The 16,909-nt window shown below is 55.8% G+C and overlaps 1 protein-coding gene across 1 annotated transcript in view; it reads left to right on the forward strand.

Moving 5' to 3' along the window:
• ABCA2 (ATP binding cassette subfamily A member 2) overlaps positions 1-16,909 on the forward strand; it is a 139,959-nt gene that overhangs the window by 103,128 nt on the left and 19,922 nt on the right. Inside the window, exons 28-38 of the mRNA XM_084650526.1 lie at positions 2,788-3,006; positions 3,396-3,498; positions 4,215-4,543; positions 5,931-6,144; positions 7,507-7,612; positions 8,213-8,324; positions 8,942-9,002; positions 9,544-9,718; positions 12,200-12,315; positions 13,553-13,700; positions 14,050-14,173. Of these exons, the coding sequence (XP_084506652.1) occupies positions 2,788-3,006; positions 3,396-3,498; positions 4,215-4,543; positions 5,931-6,144; positions 7,507-7,612; positions 8,213-8,324; positions 8,942-9,002; positions 9,544-9,718; positions 12,200-12,315; positions 13,553-13,700; positions 14,050-14,173 (1,707 nt within the window). The remainder of the gene's footprint in view (positions 1-2,787; positions 3,007-3,395; positions 3,499-4,214; positions 4,544-5,930; positions 6,145-7,506; positions 7,613-8,212; positions 8,325-8,941; positions 9,003-9,543; positions 9,719-12,199; positions 12,316-13,552; positions 13,701-14,049; positions 14,174-16,909) is intronic.

Raw genomic sequence — 16,909 nt, forward strand, 5'->3', positions numbered from 1 at the left:
CGCAGCCAATTCCTCACTTTGGTCGATATCCCAGCAATCAAACTCCTGGCAAGAGCTAATGAGGAAAGGGGGAGGAAGGGGGGGCTATGCAAATTTCAATAAAAGTGAGGGGGAAATTGCTCTGGTCAAAATTTTTCACATAAAAATTTTGAATTTTCAGCACCAAATCAAGAACCAAAATATTTTGATTCTCGACTGGTGCTGTGGTGCCTCCTAGGAGTTGTAGTTCAAGTTCCTCATGGTCCCATAAGCCAGACTCCCTGTCTGGACTATATCTCCCATGATGCACCATGGTCTCCCTGCACGGCAGTGCATCATGGGAGATTAGGTTTGGCTGAGGAGCCTGGCCTGTAAAAAAAGAACTGGAGCATGAGGCGTAAGAACATAAGAGCTGCCGCACGGGGTCAGACCATGGGCCAGCTTGCCCAGTATCCTGTCTCCAACATACCAGAGCTTCAGGGGGAGGGTAGAGAACATGGCAACTTTGGAGGACTCCACCTGTCTTCCCTTCCTGGCTTCTGGCAGTCAGAGGTTCAGGGTTGCCCTGAGTCTATTCGACATTGGTGAGGCCTCATCTGGAGTACTGTGTCCAGTTTTGGGCCCCACACTACAAGAAGGATGTGGATAAATTGGAGAGAGTCCAGCAAAGGGCAACAAAAATGATTAGGGGTCTAGAACACATGACTTATGAGGAGAGGCTGAGGGAGCTGGGATTGTTTAGCCTGCAGAAGAGAAGAATGAGGGGGGATTTGATAGCTGCTTTCAACTACCTGAAAGGGGGTTCCAAAGAGGATGGCTCTAGACTGTTCTCAATGGTAGCAGACGACAGAACGAGGAGTAATGGTCTCAAGTTGCAGTGGGGAAGGTTTAGATTGGATATTAGGAAAAACTTTTTCACTAAGAGGGTGGTGAAACACTGGAATGCGTTACCTAGGGAGGTGGTAGAATCTCCTTCCTTAGAGGTTTTTAAGGTCAGGCTTGACAAAGCCCTGGCTGGGATGATTTAACTGGGAATTGGTCCTGCTTCGAGCAGGGGGTTGGACTAGATGACCTTCTGGGGTCCCTTCCAACCCTGATATTCTATGATTCTATGATATGATTCTATGAAGGTGCATCCCGACCATCTTGGCTAATACCTGTTGATGGACCTATCATAGAATCATAGAATATCAGGGTTGGAAGGGACCCCAGAAGGTCATCTAGTCCAACCCCCTGCTCGAAGTATCCTCCAGGAACTTACCCAGTTGTTTTGTGAACCCACTTATATTTTTGGCCTTCACAATATCCCATGCCAATGAGTTCCACAGGTTAATTGTGCATTGTGGGATAAAGCACTTCCTCTTGTTTGTATTAAACCTGCTGCCTGTTAATTTCATCTGGTGACCCCCACTTTTTGTGTTGTGGCACCTGAACTGCCCCTGAGGCACCATAGTGGCATTTCACAATCAACACATTTCAGGAAAGCAGACGCTTTTCACCCCCAAAAATTGTTCCATCAAAAAACAGTTGTGGCCCTACCGCTTCCCCAGTCCCTCTTGCTTCCCCTGCTGGCATCTGTCAGGCGTGTCTCCCTGAGGGAGGCCTTCATGGGAGGAGCCTGACTTCTCCTCACCTCCGAAATGGAGCAGGAGACTGGGGGCTCCCATGGCCTGCTGGGGGAAGCACTGAGGCAGGTGGGCACAGACGTGTGGCACGGGAGCTGTGACATGGAGTTGGCAGGATTTTGACCCTGATGGGTCAGGACTCCCTTCGAAGCATCTGTCTCAGGTTGCTCGATCTCGGTATAGCCAGTAAAATGAACCTTCCTTGGTTACAAAAACAATGCGATTAAACCAAGAGAAAAGAATCTCCGTTGCGTTACCCCTTCGCCCCCTAACAAAAACAGAGCAGCCAACGTGGCTTAAAACCAAAGTTTCTTTCCCCTGGCCTGAGCCCTCCTACCTCTGGATTCAGAGGTGAGCTTGTGAGGGGTCTCGGAGCTGACGTCCCCAGGGCTGCAGTGCTGGAACAAAGGTGCCACTTCCCCCTGCTCTACGGCTTTGTTGTGGGGGAACCTCGTGAGAGTTGGTTGTTTAATGGTTTGAGCAGGTGACCTGGGGGTTGTGGCCCTGAGCTCTGTCCCTGGCTCCCTCGCTGCCGGCCTGTGCCACCTGGGGCTGGCGCTATGTAGCTTGGGTGCTGCACAGGAAGGTGCGATTGTGTGTCAGCGGGGTTGTGAAATACCCTCTCCTGTCTCCCGCGCATATAAGAAATAACCTGCCTACCTGGGCTCCTCTCTGTTTACGGGGGTGCTGCTTTCCCCCCTACCCTGCGTGTCCCTTTTGGGTTGGGGGATATGGTCAGCTACGTACAAGGGTCAGTTGTATTAACCCGCTGAAACTGCCATGGCAGCAGCTGGCATAAGGGTTACGTGAGTTTAGAAAACAGTGTCTGACACCAGCTCCCCATCACCGACCCGCCGAGACCTGCATCTAGGGTTCTGCGTTTCCACGTGCACCCGACATTAACTCTGTAGCTGCAGCTCTTCAGAGCTCGGCCCAGCCCTGGGGAGGGGAGCCTGGCAGGTATTGGGGCTGGCATCCCACCTCCTCTCCCTGGGCACAGTCCCCCGCTGCGTGACGGGGTTGTGCGGAGAACCATGTCTTGCGCCACTGACTGCACAAGCTGATTCCTGGCTGAGTCCTGAGGAGGAGGTGGTGGGGGCTGGGGAAGGAGCTTGATGGCCTCCGAGAGAGCCTGACCCCCTCTGCGTGTCTCTTCCCACTCCCCGTCACTCCCTTGCTCCAGACCAAGAGGCTGACGCTGAGGCTGCGGACCCGCCCCTGGTGGGACAGGGGAGCTTTAAGCTGGAGGGCTCCTGGCTCAAGCTGCGCCAGTTCCACGGGCTGATCGTCAAACGCTTCCACTGCGCCAAGCGCAACACCAAGGCCCTCTTCTCGCAGATCCTGCTGCCCGCCTTCTTCGTCTGCGTGGCCATGACGGTGGCGCTCTCTGTGCCCGAAATCGGTGAGTGCAGGCACTGGCCCCAGCTGGGGGAGGGGCGGTAGCTCCTTTCCCCACCCCCCATGCCAGGCTGCTGTGTCACCTCTTGCTCCCCTTGGGACGCTGGCCTCCCTGCCTGCCTCCTGGCAGAGCTGCATGCGCACTGCATGTGTGCCGCATCTCTGGCTCCCGGCTGCCCGACAGCTGCCTGGGTGTGGATGGGGAATGGGATGAGGGACTGACCAGCTAGAAGCCACCCGGCAAATCTGGAACGTGGGGAGTGCCGCTGGGCCTGCCCTGTGCCCGGGGCCTTTCACTGGGGTCCTGGGCTGGCCTTCCGGCCCAGAGTAGGGAGGGGATGGGGGACCCACCACCCCTAGGGAGGTTGCTCAGGGTGCCCCTTTTCTCCCCAGGTGACCTGCCTCCTCTGATCCTCTCGCCGTCCCAGTATCACAACTACACCCAGCCCAAGGGCAACTTCATCCCCTATGCCAACGAGGAGCGGCGCGAATACCAGTGAGAGGCCTGGCGCTGCCTGGGGAGCAGCATCCTACGCCCCCGTCCTGTTCCCCAGGCCCTCAGGAAGGAGGGGCAGGGGGGTTCAACCACGCTGCCGCACGGTGCCCCGCAGTGACTGCTGCTGCCGCACGGGATCTGTCAGGGGAGGCCGGGTGCTTCTTGCCGCGCAGGGTCATTGCTCTGAATCTGGCAGCGATCCCCCCTCCATCTCTTTACCCACCGCACAGTGCCTGCCCGGGAGGGTGCCCCCCTAGCAGGGAGGGCACTGTCCTCCACAGGGCCCTCGTACAGACTGCCGGCCGTGTGGCAGCTAGAGAGAGCAGTTCTGTGATGTGCCGAGCTGTGGGCCGTTGAGGCCTGTCCGTGGCTACCGGCCTGGGCTGGATTTGAGTCAGTGACCTGCCAGTGAAAGGCCCTCTAGTCCCTCCCCTGTGCCATCCAGTCCCCTTCAGCCCCCAAGCCAGAATGCAGGCTCCACGGCCCCTGCTCGGCGGGCCCTGCAGTGGTAGGACTTGGCACCGGCCAAGCCCTGTGAGGAGCAGGGCCCCTGAAGCCAGTGGGGGCCCGGCCCCTCCTGGAATATCACTTTAGGAGACTGGCCTGCAAGCAAGAGGGTTTCTCAGGCCCGTCCTAGGGAGCATGACTGACCCAGAGGAGCCACAGAAGCGTCCCCTGCTCACTAAGCCCTTCTTACCCGCGGTCCCTCTCCACAGCATGAAGCTGTCGCCCGATGCCAGCCCGCAGCAGCTTGTCAACACCTTCCACCTGCCCTCCGGGGTGGGGGCCACGTGTGTGCTGAAGACGGCCTTCAATAGCACCCTGGACCAGCTGGTGCAGACCCTGAACCTCAACAGCAACGAGTCCAAGATGCTGGCGGCCAAGTACTTCGACGCCATGTGCGTCGATTCCTTCACCCAGGGTCTGCCGCTCTCCAACTTCGTGCCACCGCCCCCATCCCCTGCCCCCTCTGACTATCCCGTCTCCATGGATGACGACATGGTGCATGCCTGGAACTCCACCACGTACCCCTCCACCGTCAAAGGTAATGTCTGGCCTAGCAGGAGTCCGGGGGAAACGGGACCTCCGGCAAAGCAACACATACTCTGCCCAGCCAAGGCAGCGGAGGAGGATTAGAATGTGGGTCTCTGGCATTGCTGAGGGGCTCACAGAGCAGCACATTTTGCTCAAGCCACTGGCAGGCTTGTCTGAGACTTTCCCATAATGCCTTTCAGGGAGGGGCAGAGCTTTACTGGGCACAGGGTTTAGGAACATGGGAATTGCCAGACTGGGTCAGACCCAAAGTCTGTCTAGTCCAGCATCCTGGCTCTGAAGGTGGCTGGAACCAGCTGTTCAGAGTGTAAGAACCCCGCTATAGCAGATGTGGGATAGTTTGTGTCCCATGTAGGTCTCCTCATTTCTAATAGAGATCAGCTCAAACCCTGAAGCATGAAGTTCAATACCCCAGCTGAAGTATTTGTTAGCATAACTCAGAGCTCTAGATGTTCTTGCTGTCCGTATAAGTGCCTGATTCCTTTTTGAATCTTGTTACGTTCTTGGCCTTGGTGACTTCCTGTGGCAGTGAGTTCCACAGGCTACATGTGTATTGTGTGAAAAAGCATTTCCTTGTATTGGTTTTGAATTTGTGACCTTTCAATTCTATTGAACGTCCCCTTGTCCTTATGTTGTGAGGCAGAGATAACAGAAGCTCCAGATTTCCCTTCTCTAGACCATTCATTATTTGATCTGCTTGTATCATGTCTCCTCTTGTTCATCTCCTTTCTAAGGTAACAGTCCCAGTTGTTTCAGTCTCTCATATGCTCCTATTCATTCTCCTCACCCGCTCTAAACACTCCTTTGGTTCATTTGCAACCAGAAGTCATTTTAAGAGGATGAACGATAGGGGCATCTTAAAGGACAGAGATTCAGCCCCAGTGAGCACTTGGGAGTTCATCTCTGTCTGAATTCCGATGCTGGGGGGCCGCAGGAACACGTCTGCTTTCCCCCTACGTGTCTGTGTGTCAGGGTACGGATTGCCACTCCGGTAGTCATACCTGAGCTAGCTTTAATCTGGCCAGCTCGGTCCTGGAGCCGTGAAGTTCTCAGCACAGGCCGGACAAGCACGCCCGGATCCCTGGTTGATTCCTCAGGCCTCTGCCACGCCTTCGCTGCTCTGATGCCTGACCTAGCCAGACTAAAGCAAACTCCAGTGTGTCTACTTGAGCTGTAGTCACATCCTATGATTGCCATACAGCCAAAACCCTTATTCGCTCCTGCCCCAGGTGCTTTCCCCTCTCCCCCTAAAGCAGTCACAGCCACGGCTGTCACAGCAGGGCAGTGCTGCAGGGTTCCCTGCCCTCACCTGGTCACAGAGTGGGTGCTCTGCAGAACGAGCGCTCCTGAGGGTCACCTGTCTCCTCTTGTCTCCTCAGAGACCATCACTTTGGCCCCGTCCCTGCCCCGCCTCATCCATGAGCCCATCAAATGCACCTGCTCCATGCAGGGGACGGGCTTCTCCTGCCCCAGCGGCGTGGGAGGCCACCCGCCCCAGATGAAGGTGGTGACAGGGGACATCCTGGTGGACATCACAGGGCGCAACATCTCTGAGTACATGCTGTACACGTCGGACCGCTTCCGGCTGCACAGGTGAGGGGCATTTCTGCTCCTCCACATCGGGGGGAGTGTCCCAGCCGGGGTCCGAGGGAGGCAGGGCTAAGACTGGAACAGGACCGGTGGCACCAAGGCGAGGCAGGTTCCCAGCAGCAGGCCGGAGGGGAAGCTGAGATCACCACTTCAGTAGCCATACCTGAGCTAGCTTTAATCTAGTCAGCTCGGGTCCTAGAACAGGGAAGACGCAGCACTGAGGGGAGAGCTAGACCGTACACGTAGAGTTGTCAGTTCTCCAGGATTGTCCTGGACTCTCCAGGAATTAAAGGTGAATCTTTAATTAAAGTTTGTCATATGATGAAACCTCTGGGGTATTCCAGCCAAAAGTGGCAACCCTACAGACAGGGCAGAGATGGTGGAGGAGAGGGGGTGGGTCAGGGGCTGAGCTGACCCCACCCCATTGGGGTCCAATCAGATGATCACTGGTTGATTTTTTTTTTTTTTCCTGCATCACAGCCAGGATTTTCAAAGCTGGCTGGTGACTCCGGGCGCTTCCCTTTGTGGGGCCCAGCTTGGGACATGTGATAGGGACCTGATCTTCGGAGCGGGGTGCCCAGCACTCTCTGAAAGTCCCTCTCCAGAGGCTCTGCCTTTCCTGTTTGGTAGGGTTGTCCCTGGGATGTGCTGCAGCTGAGCCTGTCTCAAGGCTAGCCAACTAGGGGCACAGAGATAGCCCCCGGCTGGGAAAGCGCTGGCCCGCAGGGGGCCAGGGCAGTAGGATGTGACCATTTCCCCCCTCCCAGGCTGTCCGAGTCCTCTGAGATTTCCCTCGGGGAGCTGCAGAAAGGAGGAGCCCTGCAGTGGCCACAGCTGTGCTGTGCAGGGACCTACTGAGGGGAAACTTTTGGCTGGAGTTGGCTCCTGCTCCAAAGGCTGGGCAGACCCGCTCGGTAACGCTGGTCCCACTGCCCTGCCGCTGACAGTGCAGGCCTCGGTTTCCAGCCCCAGTCGCCCCCTGCCTAGTCTGCATTTTGCTCTCGGCTCGTCCCTGGAATGGAGGGCGGAGAAGGGCCCCTGGGCGCTCAGTGGCAACCTCTGGCCAAGCAAGGAGCAGCTTGGCCTGGCTCTGCAGTGGCCGTGACGCCGGGCCTCGTGGATGAAGCAGCCAGCTCTCAGGGGTTGGGTCACAGCGGGTGGTGGGAGCAGCTCGCAGGTTGGAAGTGGTGTCTGGGGGCTCCGGCCAGGGTTCACTGTCCTGCCCTCGCTCAGGTTCCCCCCATGGAGCCCAGCATTTCAGGGGAGGCTCAGGTCCCATTCTTCCAATGGCTCGTCTTTCCTCTGTGTCGTCTGGGCTGAAAGAAGGTGGCCCCAGCCTTTTGTTTGCTTCCCCTTCTACCCTAGGTATGGAGCGATCACGGTTGGCAATGTCCAGAAATCCATCCCAGCGTCCTTTGGCGCCCAGGCCCCTCCTATGGTGCGGAAGATCGCGGTCAGGAGAACAGCCCAGGTGGGGGACCCTCTGAGAGCTGGGGAAGGTTCTGTCCCTGTGTCAGCCCCATCCCGCTGCGTCCCCCCCAAAGACCCGCCCTCCTTCCAGAGTCCCACCGAAGGGGTCCCAGAGCAAGAGGGAGGTACAGGCTTCCCTGCATGCTCTTGGGAAGGGGAAAAAGGTCAGATCTTGTTCCAGGGCCCCTCACAAGTGAGCTTGTTTGCTGGAGGACAGGTGTACCCCCCAGCGATCACCCTACGGAAGCTTGTCATGCTGCAACCCCTGCTATGGGGTGAGCAGAGATCAGAGCTCTCTCTGGTGCCCCTCAGCAGCACTCGGTAGCTTGATGTTATTTGGAGGTGGGCTCCATTGCCAGCCACGTGGGCCATGGACTAGAGAGAGCAGCTTTTGGGAGGAAGGCGGGTGACCCCAGAGGGCCCACAAAGGGACTCTGTGTCCCTATGCCAGGCCTTGCAGGATGGACCTGGTGCCAGCTTTCACATGCTGGCAACCACCCCAGCCCCTCCGCTTCCCCCGGCCTCCCTCAGCCCCTCCTGGAGCAGGGCACCCTGCTGGAGCTCCCAGAGCTGACTGTGCATCTCTGCTCTGCCCTTCCAGGTCTTCTACAACAACAAGGGTTACCACAGTATGCCCACCTATCTGAACGCGCTGAACAACGCCATCCTGCGTGCCAACCTGCCCAAGAGCAGAGGGAACCCCGCCGCCTACGGTGAGCTGGCCTAGCCAGGTTGGGGACTTCGACCTGACGAGCGATAATGAGAATAGATGAGCTAAAAACCCCCCTGAGACAGACCCCTCCGGCTCTGGTGTAGAATCGACCCAAGGGCTAACAGAGAGAGAGGAGGAAATGTCCTAGTGGGCAGGCTAGTGACTAGACAGACTCTGGTCTCGCTGCTCTTGCGACACTGGGAGTTGGGTTTGAAAACCCATGTCTATCTTGAGAGGCTTTGTGGTCTAGTGGTTAGAGCAGGGGATTGGAGTCAGGTCTCTCTGTCGTGATTAGACCCTAAATGACCTTAGGCATGTCCCTTAAGCTCTCCATGCTGCAGCGTGTGCACCTGTGACATGGGGATGGCGCTGGCCTTGCCGGCTGACATGAGACCTGTCAGTTAACGTTTGCAAAGTGCTCTGAGATCCTTGGATAATTCCCTTCTGTCCCCCAGCAGGGAGCTGTGGCTAGAGCTCGGCCTATGTCAGGGCTGAGCCGAGGGGCAGGGTGCTGAGAGAGCGAGGGGTTGTTCCAGGGCTGATCCACGGGGGTGGGGGCGCAAGGGGCTGTTGTTACACACCAGCTCTCACTATGTTTCCTGTCACGTTTTGCTGCAGGCATCACAGTGACCAACCATCCGATGAACAAGACGAGTGCCAGCCTCTCCCTGGATTACCTGTGTGTACCCAGTGGGCTCACGGGTGGTGTGCACCTGCCTGGCTGGGTGGGGGAGAGTGTGTTGGATGAAAACGGAGGGAGCCCCCACTAGGTTTTCTATGGCAAAGGTTGCCGGGCCCAGGAGGAGAGGAGCTGTGCCAGCCCATTGCCACCCCTTGCAAGAGGCTGAGAGGAGAGAGATCCTGGCCAGCCTGAAAAACAAAGTCACACAGGCCCCCACTCCATGAAGGGATGTAGGCTCCTAATCCCCAATGAAATCCATGGAAGTTTGGAGTCTAAATACTTCTGAGGATCTGGGCCAAAATCTGTGTTTCCATGACTAACAACTAGCCTTATTCATGCCCCACGAAACACACGGTCCCCCGCATGTGCACACACGGAGCAGCCTTTGGGCTGGTTTCCTTGCAGGGATACCCAGCTGTGAGGTGAGCAGTGGTATGTGGAGTAACCTGGGGAACAGTTCTCCCACCAGGGCTAACCCCCGTCCCCCTCTGCTTCCCTCCTTCTCACTCCCGTTTCTGCCGCTCTTCCTCTGCCGCAGCCTGCAAGGCACGGATGTGGTCATCGCCATCTTCATCATCGTGGCCATGTCCTTCGTGCCGGCCAGCTTCGTGGTGTTCCTGGTGGCTGAGAAGGCCACCAAAGCCAAGCACCTGCAGTTTGTCAGCGGCTGCGACCCGGTGATCTACTGGTTGGCCAACTACGTGTGGGACATGGTAAGAGCCGAGAAGGGCCACTGGGCTGCCTCACTCAGACCTGGATGGCAAAGGAGCCTGGGGGCAGGGCGGCTGCCTGGGGGCTGTCTGAGCAGAGGCTGATTATACACAGGATGTCCACGAGGGAGACCTCTGTCCAGCCCTGCGTGTGTGGTCCCTGGAGGGGTGATCCATCCACAGGAAGGTCCTTATCATGCAAGCTCTCCCAGTGCCGGAGCTTCTCCTTCCTTCCCTCAGTTAGCAGACGGCCCAGGAGAAGGGTCTGCAGAGCATTTCCCACCCATCAGCTGAGGGTCGCTGCCTCATTTACGCCTGGGGCACTGGCCAGGACCTTGTTCTATCCATGGGGATTGCTTGTCAAGTGGCACCTTGCTTCCCTCGCCTCTGCTGTGGGCCCCTTGCTCCATCTAGGGCATCGGCCCTGGGGAGTGCACAACCAGGCCGCCTATAGTGAGGGGGCTGGGGGTGGGGAAGGGATTCGGCTGTGGGCCTGTGGGGCGCACTGGGAGCACAGGCGGGGCAATGGGCACCGTCCGTGAGGCATTTGTGTCTTCTCACATCCTGTGGGCAGGACGATCCATTCCGAGCCATGTCCTTTAACATAGCGAGTTCCTCCTTCGGCCTTTCCACCCAGGCCTGGAGTTAGGGGTGGGGGCAGCTTGGCAAGGCTGTGGGGGAGTGCTCTGGGTGTGCTCCGTGCTTGCTTTGGCCCCTTTTCACGACTCTGAAGGGGAGTTTTGAGACGTGTGATGGAAGTGGAGATCGGCTGGAACAAGCCGTGAAACGCGCCGTGAAAACGTCACCGGGAAATAGGCCCATTTTGGCCCCTTAAGAAGAACAGGACCATTGGGCATCTTCAATTAAACGTGCTATGGGACAAGTTCCATTGCAGCCCTTTCCCACGGTGCCCTGAGGGTGCGACGGGGCAGTCTGCACGTGATCTCGGTGCGAGCTGATCTGGCCCCGGTTCTGCAGCGTCTAGCACCTCCAGGCCTTTGGGAAAGAAGTCACCGTAACAATCTCTTCGTCGCTCTCTTTCAGCCTGCCCAACCTGTAGGAGAAATAGCTTCCTTGGCGGGTAGGTTATTGGGGTGGGGGTGGGGTGACTTGCCGAGAGCCTGAGAGGTTGGTTTTGTGTTTGGCTCTGAGCACGGTGAGACCAGTTTGGGAGCAAAGCCCATCGGCTGGGGCTTTGTCTGCACTACAGATGCTTTGCCAATATGGCTGAACCAGCAGAGCCCCGTAGTGTGGACGCAGGGTATGCTGAGAGAAGATGTTTCTATCACCACCACCTCCCCCAGCACTAAGCAGCCATAAGCCCTGTCTATCAGCATTGCTGCGTGCACACTGGGGGTTTAGCCAGCGTCGCTATCTCGGTTTGGGGGGTTGTGTTTTTTGACCCCCTGACCAAAATAGCTATGCCGTCAAAACTTTGTAGTGGGGGTCTCCTACCCCAGACCTGCTTCCCTGGGCTCTGAAGTCACTGCCTCCTGAAAGAAGGATGGGGGGTCTCCTCTTAGCTCCACCCCAGCACAGTTCACTCTCCTCTCTGGTGTGTCTGGTTTCAGAGTAGCAGCCGTGTTAGTCTGTATCTGCAAAAAGAGCAGGAGGACTCGTGGCACCTTAGGAGGACTTGTGGCACCCAATGAAGTGAGCTGTAGCTCACGAAAGCTTATGCTCAAATAAATTTGTTAGTCTCTGTGACAAAGTGGGGCTGTTCTTAATGTTTCCTCTGAATACTGTAGGGGTGCCTCAGTTTCCCCTATGCAGTTCTTAAGTATCTAGGTGGTGGGATAAGGGTGTATGATCGTTGCAGAGCCCTAGAGGGCAGGTGTGTGCAGGGGTCTGGACACAGGGAATGGCCAACACCCTGTTTCCTGGCAACTGATGGCCTGGGCCCTTCCCCCCTGCAAGGTGAGAGCTAAAGGGTTGGAGAACAAAGGAATCAGGTGCCCTCCTGGCCCGGGAAAGGGACAAAGCCCAGAGGAGGAGGGGCTGGAGAGAGTCAGTTTGGGGCTGGCTGGGGACATGGAGTGAAGTGCAGACGTGGTTGTCTGACTCACTGCCCCCCAAAATGGACGCAGCTGAGGGGTCCTGTTCTCTGCACCTACAAGCTCTGTTTTAGACCATGTTCCTGTCATCTAATAAACCTCGGTTTTACTGGCTGGCCGAGAGTCACGTCTGACTGCAGAGTTGGGGTGCTGGATCCTCTGGCTTCCACAGGACCCCACCTGGGCGGACTCGCTGGGGGAAGTGCACGGAGGGGCAGAGGATGCTGAATGCTCCAAGGTCAGACCCAGGAAGGTGGAAGCTGTGTGAGCTGTGTGTCCTGAAGACAGGCTGCTCACAGAAAGGAGACTTCCCCAGAGTCCTGCCTGGCTTCGTAGGGAGCAGTTCCAGAGCATCGCCCGGGAACTCCGTGACAGTCTCTAAGGTACCACAAGTCCTCCTTTTCTTTTTTCTGGTGTGTCTGTTTTCCAGCTGAATTACCTGGTGCCGGCCACATGCTGCATCATCATCCTCTTTGTGTTCGACCTCCCGGCGTATACGTCCCCCACCAACTTCCCAGCCGTCCTCTCACTCTTCCTGCTCTATGGGTACGTCCGCCTGGCTGGCCATTGCTCGGGGGACACACGTGCCCTGGGAGGGGAAGGAAAGGAGAGCAGTGATGAGGAGCGTCAGCAGGGCCCAACAAGGGAAGGTTGGATTGCTGCTGCCCATGCTGTCCCTGTGCTGTGGATAAATGGACAGCCTCTGGCTCAGGGGCTGCCAGCCCAGCACTAGCTTCACACACACGGCTAGATGGGGAGTTTCTGATAGCCAGCAACGGAGCTGGGAGCACTGTGTCAGGGCAGCCTTCTAGCAAAATGCCTAATGATGCAGAAGCTGTATGGTCCTGCCTTTTGGGCTTCTGTTTTGACAGATGTTTTCGTCACTGTAGAATTATAAATTCTGAAGCCAGACCCATCTGTCAGCCTCTGGGCTGCTCTGTGCTGCCACCCCATGAGGCCACTCCCTGACCCATCCTACCACAGACTGGACCTTCTCCTGTTCCCCATCGACTCGAACTCGAGAACCCCCTGGTTTCGTGAGGGGATGAAGGATGGTTGTGTGGTTAGAGCATGGGGCTGGGTGTCAGGAGAACTGGCTGTGCCAAGAACTTTGTGTGGGATCCTGAGCGAATTGCTTGGGTCAAAATGTTCAGGGTGCCCAGCCGGAGGTGCTGAGGCCTTGTGTACACTGGAGGTTCAGCCACTGGTGCAAGGTGTAGGCATGCTGCACTGGTGTAGATTGGGGCTTGCCCTGGTGCAGCTCACCCCAGAATCCATCCGCCCCAGTGGCAGGGATCCCAGTGCAGACTAGGCCTCAGGACGTGAGCACCTGCAGCTCTGAGTTCTGAGTGCTCAGCCCCAGCCCAAACCCCTCAAGCTGGAAGCCCACACATGGAAGCTACTTCTGAAAATGTGGGCCATGATTTGGGTAAGGGTGCCCCTTGTCTGCGACCCATCATGCAAGGCAGGCTCCGTTGGTGTCTGAAGTGCTTCGAGATCCGTGGTGGAAGTCACTAGAGCAAGGCGGAGAGATTGCTTACGTGTTTTATTTGGAGACTGTCTCGGGCAGCCTTCACTGGCTCAGGATTTGCTCTGGAAGGAGCTGGCTGAGGATTGGCTAAAGCTCCTCTGTGTTTCTAGCCAATGAACCAAGGATCCCAGAGTTAGGGGCTGTGGCTCACTAGGCCTAGTATGAATGGGGTGGGCAGGCCAGGCGGTACGGGCAGGGCCAGGGCTCGGTCCTCTGTATGATGCACTCACCTTGGCGTTCTGTTGACACCAGCTGGTCCATCACCCCCATCATGTACCCAGCCTCCTTCTGGTTTGAGGTTCCCAGTTCAGCATACGTCTTCCTGATCGTTATCAACCTCTTCATTGGCATCACGGCCACTGTCGCTACCTTTCTGCTGCAGCTCTTCGAGCACGACAAGGTACGTGCTCCTAGGGGCCCCCAAAAAGGGGTGGGGCCAGCCTTCCCTGTCCTGCCTAGATCAGCCATCCTCAGCCCTGCTAGAACTGCTGTGGGCCTGCCCCTGTGATTTTCCAGGCCAGCGTGGCCGCCAAACCAACAGCCAGGATTGCAGGGAGCCTGTGACAGGTGGGGGAGGAAGGGGACCATAGTGCAGACTGCGTGCCAGCGGTGAGACCCCGCGCCAGAGAGGCCATGCAGGAGATCCTCACGCCACATGCTGCAGCCTTTGGTCTCTGGGGCACTTCTATCAGGGTGGGCACAAGGCAGTTTGGGGGGGGTGTCATCTCCCCCTCCTCCCATCTCGGCAGGACCTGAAGGTCGTTAACAGCTACCTGAAGAGCTGCTTCCTCATCTTCCCCAACTACAACCTGGGCCACGGGCTGATGGAAATGGCCTACAATGAATACATCAACGAATACTACGCCAAGATCGGTAAGGCCCTTGCTCAGACACTGGAAGGGGCAGCAAGTCACTGACCTTACCCACTGGCTGTCCTTGGGACCCAGCGTGGCTGCCGGGCAGGTTTGCATGGTAGAGATAGGAAGTGAGAGCTGATGCAGTCTATGGGGTGGGGTGGGGGGGAACAGGCAGGTACCATCTGTGACAACATCAGGCCGGACGGCTGCAAGAGGGCAGTGGAAGGCAGATATGTTAGCCCTAGACTGTTAAAGGCCCTTTTCCTTACAAACTGAGAAAGGGTTACCTCAGGTTAATTAGAGACACCTGAATCCAATTAAGGGCTGCCTGAGATCTTTTAATACCTCTTCTCCAGTGAGAGAAAGGGAGGAGAGAGAGGGAGACACCAGCTGTTACCAGGCTAGTTGCAGCAGGGAAGGAGCTTGTCCAGGAGGAGAGGCGGTGTTCCTTCCCACAGGGGAAGCAGACAAGCCTGAGTGCCAGGTAGGGGAAGGACTGACACCCCAGGACAAACAAGAGGATGACATCCTGTCCCAGCAAGGAGGCAGGGAAAGGTATCACCCATTTGTTTGGGTCTGTGGGACTGTTTCCCTTTTTTGAGTGGGGGAAGGAGCATCCCTTAGGCTTACCCTTAGGCCTATCATGAAGACCCAACCAAGGGAGCACCAAAGGGGAAGGCGAACCCTGCCTGAGTGGGACTGATTACCCCAGGCCACCATCACCAGAGGGGAGAAATGCTAAGGCTGGTGAGAGAAAAGAGGTACCTTGCCACACATCTTATTGTTCTGTATTTGTGCAGCACCTAGCACAATCCTGGTGCGTGGCTAGGGCTGCTAGCCACGACCACAGTGTAATCGCAAGGGCTGCATCGGTTCCGACCATCTCGCTCACTGTTAGCATCGTGTAGCCCAGAATAAACTAGCCTAAATTTCCCAACTTAAGCTTCGTCCAGGTTCCACTGAGTGCATCAGAGACGCGGTTTCTATTATTAGTGATCACTGGACTTTTTGCAATTCACTCTGGGGGAAGCTCTAGCCATTTGTACAGACTTTTTTCCTCCTGTCATTTATTATTTGTATTATTGTGGTACCTAGGAGCCATGTGCAAGGACCAGGACCACGTTGTGCAAGGCGCTGTACAGACATAGAACTAAAATCAGTCCCTGCCCCAAGGAGCTCACTATCTGACTGGGGTCCCTTTAACTTGGCCCTGGAAACCTCTTTCCACTTTCCAAACTGCTTTCATATTTAATTCCAGAGCTGCTGGCATCTTAGAATCTGCTCCAGAAAGTACCGAGAAATCCTTTAAAAAACCAAGGACTTATAATTCGCATTTTCCATGTAGTTGATATTGTAAAGTTGCAAGACGACTTTACTGGTGAAGGATGTCTGGATGGAAAGGCATTGTTCTGTCTAGATCTAGCGCTGGTGACCACAAATCACCCAAAACGCTGTGTGCCATCCATCCCAGAAGTGAAGCAAAATTGAAAGCGAAACCACTGTCACCTTCATTAGAAAGAAAATATGTTTCCATTTCAGAGTTCACTCCAGTAATGTAATGTGTTTAATTAAAACCTCCTTCTCCCTTTGGTTATCTTCCACCTAGTGGACAAATGTCTGTTCCTAACAGAGAGTCTGCAGCCCTGCATTTGTATCAGGCAGCATTATGAAAATGTTGGCTTTCATTGCTCCTTGGTTTTCCTTGAACTTAGTTGTGGACAGTCTACTAAGATCTGGGCTTCTCACTGTAGCATTTAGTTATAATGTATCAGGGGCCGGTTTTGCTCAGCATCCTTCATACACAGACCAAGAACTTAAGATCTAAAGCCCCGACCCTACAAGTACAGTAACTCCTCACTTAACATTGGAGTTACGTTCCTGAAAAATACAACCTTAAGTGAAACTATGTTAAACGAATCCAATTTTCCCATAAGATTTAATGTAACTGCGGGGGGTTAGGTTCCAAGGAAATTTTTGGGGGGCAGACAAAAGGCATTATGTACTGTACTGTACTGTGGGTGGGAGGTGCCCCTGGCTTACCCCACACAGGCACAGCCCGCAGCAGGCAAGGACGCTAGGAAGCACCTGGCGCAGGCTTCCCCCCGGAAGAACAGGCGCCGACTTTGCTCCAGGCCTGCCTCTTCCTATCCCCACTCCACTCCAGGCCCACCTCTTCCCACCCCCACTCCACCACTTCTCTGGAGCACAGCGCATCCCCGCTCCTCCCCCTCCTTCTCAGAAAGTCCTAAGTGCCACCAAGCAGCTGTTTGGCAGCGGGGGAAGCACTGGGAGGGAGGGGGAGAAGGCAGAAAAGAGGAACTTGTGCAATGTTCCCTTGTAAAGTCGCTGCTCTTCCACAGAATCTTACAAGCAGTGGACAGAGCAGGCAGCCAAACGATGTTATAAGGGAGCATTGTACAACTTTAAACGAGCATGTTCCCTAATGGAGCAGCGACGTATCTTCGAAACAATGTTAAGCGGGAGGACGTTAAGTGAGGAGTTACTGTATTTACCCATATGTGTAACTTTACTCCCTGCGAGTGGGTCCATTGACATCACGGGCGCCACTCGGTGTGCACAGGTAAGCGTGTGTATGCTTCTTCGCAGGATTGGGCCCTCAGAGCTGACAAGCTAGGTGTTGTTTGAGATCATTTACAGGGCATTTGTAATGGCCTTCTACCAGGAAATTTCAGCAGTGTAGTCACTGGTGATTTTGTCTGTGAATATTTCCTTCCTTATGCATTATTAGGAG

Source organism: Lepidochelys olivacea (genome assembly GCF_965140295.1).
Source record: "Lepidochelys olivacea isolate rLepOli2 genome assembly, chromosome: 16".
Classification (NCBI taxonomy): Eukaryota; Metazoa; Chordata; order Testudines; family Cheloniidae; genus Lepidochelys; species Lepidochelys olivacea.